We start from the raw sequence: 8,378 nt of genomic DNA on the forward strand, positions 1-8,378 counted from the left end.
CATGTTTTATTTTTTTATATGAATTTGAAGCTATTCTAATGAAAAATTTAACCCTTCTAGAAAAAAATAATCTGAAACTATATATAATTTTTATATTTTTTTATTAACGTATCCAAGACGTACTGTATCTTTAATTTTAAAAATCTGCCATATCTTTGTAATTGTGTCATATCGTATCCATATCGTATCTCGTATCTAGGCTTCATAGATGATAGCTCTTCCTACTCCAAACATCTTTGCCCAAGTTTAAGATCAGTTTTTGCTGCAGTAATTCACATTCAATTCCTTGGCAATGAATCCTTTTAATCTCATATAACTTAATTCCTTAAATGAAATCATGAGACTAATGTACAAAAGCACAACAAAATCCCTAGATCAAACACGGTATTCTATTTCTACATAATCAAAGAGCATGACCCAAAAATCAAGAAACAATAACCAAATTAACATCTCAATTCCCATTATTATGAACATTCATCAACTTCATACAAAACAACTAGTTCAGATTTAAAGGCTAAACTACAAACAAAATGTTTAGAAATTAAAAAGGAAAATAAACTATATCACAATCACAATTGGCTCCCTCAAGCTCTAGAAGCCTTCCTTGATTCTCTCTCGGTTCCCAAATCCAACTGTTAGAGATGCCTTCTCACCTCCAAAAGTGTCTCTTTGCATTTTCCACCTCAACAAGCAGGCACCTAGAATTCAGAATTTTTCTGCCAAAAATAAAAATATCGATCCTTCAAAATTTGTCCTCAACTAGAAGTAATAAAAGAATAAAGAAAAAAAATTGAAATGCCAAGAAAATGACCAAGACTAAAAGCTATATAAAGAAGTAGAAAATGAGATAGAAAAACTACCTCAAACTTATTCTCTATTTTACACTTAATAACTTACAAGAAGGAAAAAGATATATCAAGAAAAAAATATACGTTATTTATATTGATTTATTATTTAGCGATTAGAAAATAGGTTAAAGTATTTTAAATGTTTAATATATATGAAATGTTTGTGTAAAGAAGTGTTATAACCTACATAACAATCATCATTCTTTTAATTTATTTAACTAATACGAAATGGTATGAAAATAAATAAAATTCAATATATTAATTTTAATAGATGTCCATGTAAAAATCCAATACATTGAATTCTTTGAACTTAATATATGCTTTTCAGAAAAGCGTTTATAAAAAATTGATTATATTATGGGATCAACAAAATTCTAAAAGATGATTTTTAGTGTGTTAAAAGACATTTTACGATAAAAATATTTAAAATATCAAGATTTAGATTCCTCGAATATATATGTACAACTCATTTAATATATATTTTTAAGCATCGTATCATTATTGAATATTAAATTACAAATTAGTATTTTATAAACAATCTAATCTAGATTTCGGAAATACAAAACAAAGGCATGCACGTCCAACTTTTCTTTCTTATTGTAGCTGCTTGTTCATCTTTAGTTAAAACTAGTTCATTAAAAGATATATCATATATGTTCTAGCTAGTAGCTAGTCTTCTTTTAAGAAGAAAATCGGACTACAACTTGTTTACATGCGGTGTAATAGTAAACTAAGATTCGTGTTGATGAATAATTGCTTTTTTATTAATCGAGGATCTAAAGGTTAAAACAAAAGAGAAAAACGTCATCTAGTTGTAAACATTGGTTTGTGACTGCTATTTATCATATAAAGGAAAATGAAGTATATATATGAAGACTAAAATATTATTACCAGCTATCCTCTGTGACGCCACTTGAAAACTTTCACTGCTGCCATGACATAAATAGCGTCTGATAAATTGCTTATGAACTTGAAATAAGCATGTCTCCAAGAACGCTTTATTAAGATTGAGCCAAAGACGCCCCAGAAGCTTATAACAAATCCAATTGCCATACTCATGTAAAATTCACAGGTGAACAGCAATTTTTCATCTTCAGGTAGTTTAACAATTGGTTTCTGTGCAGGCTTCCCATCAACACACAATTTCTCTAGTGGCGGTCCACAAAGATCAAGATTATCTTCATAACATGAGGCATTGAAACTCTGTAATTGTGTTCCAGTTGGAATCTCTCCAGATAGATTGTTATAAGACAAATCTAAGACGCCGAGTTGATCAATTTGATTAAGACTTGGAGGAATTGAACCAACTAGATGGTTTCTTGACAAATCAAGAAAGTCAAGTGATGTTAACTTTCAATTATTTGAAGGAATTTTTCCAGTCAAATGGTTTCTTGATAAATTCAATGAAACCAATCCAAATAAATTCTCTATTTCCAGTGGAATTTCTCCGGAAAAGTGATTGCTTGAGAGATCAATGCTTTTTAGAAGTAGTAACCCATTATTTTTGAACATTTTTTCTGAACCTTTCCACATCAAGAGTGCATTCAAATCATATGTTTGATTAATTGACGCGTAAGTGGTATTGGCATAATATGAATGACCTTGATAATCTCTTGAAGATGTCTTTTGAGTCATTGAAGTAAAATTTTTTATGCATTTAGGAATTTGCCCAGACATGTTGTTTAGTGAGAGATCTGAGATTTGAATGCCACTTAGGTAGCAAATTTGCAATGGTAAACTTCCATGGAAATTATATCTTCCCAAACTTAAAAATGGCAACTCTTATAATTCGCTCCCAATCCAAGCAGGGATGAGCCCTGATAATCTGTTTTCTGCAATATCTAGCATTACTAGATTTGTGCAACTCCTCAATGAGAAAGGTATCTCATCTATTAAGTTGTTGTTTCTCAATAGCAATGCTTGAAGATGAAGAAGAGATCCCATGGATGTTGGTATCCTTCCTGAAAAATTATTGTGACTTAAGTCCAAATAAGATAATGACTTGAAATGGCTCCAACAATCCGAAATTTTTCCAGAGAAATGATTATTTGAAAGGTCTAATTGGTATAAATTTTCAATTGTATCATTCAAACATAAAAATGAAAGAGAATCTGAGAATTTATTTTTGGATGAATCAAGAAACTCAGAACCTCTCAGAAATGATGGAATAGGGCCATCAAATTGATTTGATCCAAGAATTATGGAACGGTAAAGATTCTTTAGTGGAAAATTTGGAATCATACCATGGAGATTGTTGTATGAAATATTCATTGAAATCAATTCTCGAAATGCTAAATTAGCCCAAAACCACTTTGGAACCATATCTTCTATTCCAGCATTGGAAATGTCAATATCCGAAACTTAATTTTGTGTCTCCAACCATTTGGGAAATACTGGACCTAGCTTGCAAGATTGCAATCCTATGTGGCTCAATTGAAATGGTGGGACCCAATTTTTTCTAAATGCCAAGGTTAGTAAAAAGTTGTCAGATAACTCCAAGTAGTTTAACTTTAACATATTAGCGAAATGATAGTCAGTGAGCACACCCTTTAAGGAATTTGATTGCAGATCTAGTTGCTTCAGTTGAGGTGGAAATTTAATATCTTTAGAAATCTCTCCATTTAGCTTGTTTCCATCAAGATTTAATATTTTTAAAGATGAGAACATTGAGAGGTTGGGTAGTGTGCCGTTGATTTGATTCATGCCTAGATATAATTGTTCCAATGAATATTTAGCACATCCAAACAAGTAATGGATTATCATTGAAAACTCTTCACTCAAGCTATTATTGTACATGTCCAGTGAGCACAAAGCACATGCATTCCCAAGTGATTTTGGAATTCCACCTTCTAAAGATTTTGATCTGACTGACAGAGATTCCATATGAAATGGTAAGCCGATGTCTTCAGGTATGTTTCCACTTAATGGTAAGCCGGTGATTTGATTATATGTCAAATCCAATTCTTGTAACGAGTGTCTAACACAACCACTAGACAAAATATGTTGGATTGACGGAAGGTCTTCACTCAAAATGGTTTTCTGGCATGGATAAAGAACGTAAGGTGCATACATTCATGAAGGACGTGAAAACCTCACCCTTGAATCTATTATTTGAGAGGTCGAGGTGCTCAAGAGAATTCATTACACGACCAAAATGGTTTGATGTGGAACCCTCCAAGAGGTTATAACTAAGGTCAAGCTCAACAAGGTTGGAAGTGACGTTGGACAGCCACTTGAGTATCATTGATGACATGAAGCTGTTCCAGGAAAGATCAAGGATGGAAAGGGAACTAGAAAAATTGAATTTAGAGGGCCTCGATGAAAGGATAAAATGATGGGAAAGGCTACAATCAAATAAGCTTAGTTCTCTTAGTTTTGGTAGCTTGGCAATCATTTGGAGGAAGCTACGAGGAGTGTTGAGATTAGATGTGGAGTGGAAGGAAAGATGGGTTAAAGAAAAGAGATTAGACAGCCAATGATCTCCATCGTCAATTTTGAGAGCACCACCATCACCATAATAATATCCGCCAAGATAAACCTTCTGCAAATTTGAAAGGTTCCCAAGTTGGGACGGTATACTTCCTTCAAAAGAATTGTCACTTAGATCAAGATGCTGCAACTGGGAGAGATTTCCAATTTGAGAGGGTATATTTCCTTCAAATTGATTGCCACTTAGATCAAGATACTGCAACTGGGAGAGATTTCCAATTTGAGAGGGTATATTTCCTTCAAAATGATTTCCGCGGAGGTCAAGATGCTGCAACTGGGAGAGATTTCCAAGTTGACGTAGGATTGAACCCTCCAGAAAAATCCAAGCAAGATTTAAGTATTTCAAATGAGAAAGAGAGCCAAACTGAGTTGGAATTTTTCCGCCAAAACCAGAAAATGACAGATCAAGGTATCTCAAGTTGTTGAGAGAACCAAGAAACTCTGGGATTCCTCTGTCTGATAGAAAAGAATTACGACTGAGGTCTAAATTGTTTAATTGTTGCAACTCCATCACGATTTGTGGATCTCTCCGCTCATATAACGTTGCGAGGAAATTTCTATGATACGATTGAAGGCATATGAATATTTAATCTCACCGTGAAGGTCGAGCATTAGAATATGGCCAGTTAGGTTGCTGCAGCGAATCCCTTCCCATTGGCAGCAATCAGCAGTGGTCCAGGATGACAGCATGCCATAGGGATCCTCCAGGGCAACCTTGAATTGGAGGAGTGCTTCCCTCTCCCTCTCAATGCACATTATTTCCTCTTCAGCACAAATAACCTGCAACATATCATCATCATAAATGTTATTGTTGAAATTGCTGCAAATTTCTAGAATATTCTTAAATATAAAAATGATAGAATATCCTAGAACTATACTGTGTATGAATATGGTAGAACAATCTAGAACTATAATGTGTATGAATATGATAAAATAATCTAGAACTATAAGTGTATGTATAAGATAGAAGAATCTAGAACTATCATGATACTAATCTATCATGAAAACTCTAGAAAGACCTAAAGTAATGTAGAAACATTCATCACCATTAAGAGGTTGGTGACTTGAGCCTATAGATAGGCAATTGGTATGTTATAATTGATCATCCAAGAAATCAATAATATAGCCTTCTTTTTAAAACAATTCTCTAAAACTATCAACTATCAACTATCATCTAATCAACTATCAACAGTGGTATCAAAGCTACGTTCGGTTATACATTGGACGTAGTTATATTACCTACCTACCATTCCAAAATCTTTCCAACTACATCAAAAATTTCCTTTGTACTATTTACCCACTCCAATAATATTTTTTCTAAGTTATGGATAACACTACTCAATCGTCAACTATTTCTGTTCCTATCTTCAATGGTGAAAATTATTATTTCTGGGGTGTTAAAATGGAAACATATTTTTCATCTCAAGATTTATGGGACATAGTAGAAGAAGGCTTCACCATTCCCGTGCATACTTCAGCTCTTAATGCATCTCAAGAAAAAGAGTTGAAGAAAAATAAACAAAAAAATTCAAATGCGTTGTTCATCTTACAACAAGCGGTGACTAATCCAATTTTTCCAAGAATTATGGGAGCTAAGACTGCCAAAGAAGTGTGGAACACATTGCAGGAGGACTTTCAAGGAAGTGTTAAGGTACGTGCCGTTAAACTTCAATCTCTAAGAAGAGATTTTGAACTATTGAAGATGAAGGAGTCTGAGACAGTTAAAAATTACTATTCTAAAGTTAAAGAAATAGTTAATCAAACGAAAGCTTTTGGGGAAGATATTCTTGACAAGAAAATTGTTGAGAAAATTCTAATTACTATGTCCCAAAAGTTGGACCCAATCGTGACAACGATTGAGGAAACCAAAGATCTGTCCACTCTATTAGAGACAAAACTTGTGGGCTCTTTTGAAGCATATGAGCAAAGACTGTATAGACATAAAGAAGATACACTTGAAAATGCCTTTCAGTCAAAGTTTAAATTTCAGCCCCAAAACAAAAAAAATGGAGGACAGAAAAATTATGGAGAAACTTCCAGAAGAAGAAAAGGTTCTAGAAATTTCCTTAAGAACAAAACAGATAAAAATCCTCCATGCAATATATGCAAAAGGCAAGGTCACGCAGAGAAAAATTGTTGGTTCCGTAATATGCCACAATGCAACCATTGCAAGAAGTTCGGGCACGTAGAGAAAAATTTTCGCAACAAAAATAGGCATCAAGCTAATATCGCAGAGGAGCATGATCAAGAACAATGTATGTTCTATGCCACTCAAGACTCAATAAAAGAAAAGGGAGGAAGCTGGTACTTGGATAGTGGATGTAACAATCACATGGCCAAGGATGAGACTACTTTCAAAAGCATTGACGAGTTTGTCAAAGTCAAAGTTCGACTGGAAAATAGAAGTGTGGTTGAATCAAAAGGCAAAGGCACTGTCATGGTGGAGATAGATAAAGGTACGCGACTCATCCATGATGTCTTACTAGTTCCCAGCCTAAAAGAAAATCTTCTAAGCATTGGCCAAATGATGGAGAGAGGCTACACACTTCACTTTGAAGGAGGTGTATGCAAAATCTTAGACAACAAAAATAAAAGGTCTAAGATAGCCCAAGTAAAGATGAATAAGAGCAATTGAAGCTTTCCTCTAAATTTAAAATATGCAATAAACATTGTCATGAAGGTACAAGTTGATGATTCATGGCTATGGCATCGAAGATTTGGCCACTTCAACACACATGCCTTGAAGTTGTTACATGAGAAGAAAATGATGAGAGATCTTTCAAGCATAAAGGAGAACAATGAAGTGTGTGAATGATGTCTCCTTGGTAAGCAACGCCGATTTCCTTTCTCAACAAGCGGAGCATGGAGAGCGAAAGATCTATTGGAGCTGATACATACAGACGTCTGTGGACCAATGAGGACGCCATCACATGAGAATAACAGGTACTTCATACTCTTCATTGATGACTTCTCTAGAATGACATGGGTATATTTTCTAAAAGAAAAATCAGAAGTCTTTGGAGTATTCAAAAAGTTCAAGGCCCTTGCTGAAAATCAAAGTGGAAAACGGATAAAAGTACTAAGAAGTGTCATGACAAAGAGTACACCTCTCGCGAGTTTGAAAGATTTTGTGAGGATGAAGGCATTGAGCGACAACTTACAGTCGCATATTCTCCTCAACAAAATGGAGTGTCCGAGAGAAAGAATCGCATAATTATGGAAATGGCTAGATGGATGCTCAAGGAGAAGGGACTACCTAACACATTCTGGGCTAAAGCAGTCTACACTGTTGTTTACATACTCAACAGATGTCCAACTAAGTCTGTAAAAGACAAGACTCCAAGTGAAGCTTGGAACGAGAAGAAGCCATCAACAAAGCACCTAAGGGTCTTTGGATCTATATGCTACATTCATATTCCAGACGTGAAAAGGCACAAGCTTGAAGATAAGACTATACGAGGTATCTTCCTTGGGTATAGCAATATCTCTAAGGGCTACCGTGTCTACAACTTGCACACTAAGAAACTCGTTATTAGTCGAGATGTTGAAGTTGATGAGTACGCTTCTTGGAATTGGGATGAAGAAAAAGTGGAGAAGAACATTCTTATACCCGCTCAACTACCTCAAGAAGAAGCTGAGGAAGAAGACCCAGGTGAACCACCTTCACCTCCACCACAACAACAAGATCAAGAACTATCATTACCAGAGTCTACTCCAAGATGAGTAAGATCTTTGGTGGACATATATGAAACCTGTAACTTGGCCATACTTGAACCTGAAAGCTTTGAAGAAGCGTCAAAGCTGGAAGTATGGGTAAAGGCAATGGAAGAAGAGATACAGATAATCGAGAAAAACAACACATGGGAGTTAGTAAATCGTCCCCATGGAAAAGATATCATTGGGGTTAAGTGGGTCTATAAGACAAAGCTCAACCCTAATGGCACCATACGGAAACACAAGGCGAGGCTAGTAGCTAAGGGTTACTCACAGAAACCCAGAATTGACTACAATGAGACATTTGCACCAGTAGCTCGTCTTGAT

General features: G+C 35.0%; 1 protein-coding gene across 1 annotated transcript; it reads right to left on the reverse strand.

The window, feature by feature from the left end:
- Window positions 1–1,742: 1,742 nt before the first annotated feature.
- Window positions 1,743–4,848, reverse strand: LOC114378765 (receptor-like protein 34). The gene is made up of 2 exons (XM_028337393.1): window positions 3,919–4,848; window positions 1,743–2,198 (listed from the first exon to the last, which is right to left on the reverse strand). The coding sequence occupies exons 1-2, from the start codon at window positions 4,846–4,848 to the stop codon at window positions 1,743–1,745; spliced, it is 1,386 nt and encodes a 461-aa protein (XP_028193194.1).
- Between the last annotated feature and the right edge of the window lie 3,530 nt (window positions 4,849–8,378).

This window comes from Glycine soja, chromosome 12 (assembly GCF_004193775.1).
Source record: "Glycine soja cultivar W05 chromosome 12, ASM419377v2, whole genome shotgun sequence".
NCBI lineage: Eukaryota > Viridiplantae > Streptophyta > Magnoliopsida > Fabales > Fabaceae > Glycine > Glycine soja.

Bases quoted from the DNA above. Each gene is read 5' to 3' on its own strand.
- LOC114378765 (XM_028337393.1), bottom strand. From the start codon at position 4,848: ATGGAGTTGCAACAATTAAACAATTTAGACCTCAGTCGTAATTCTTTT. The intron at 2,199-3,918 runs GTATGCACCTTA...AATAATTGAAAG, and splicing joins TTTTCACGTCCTTCATGAAT to TTAACATCACTTGACTTTCT.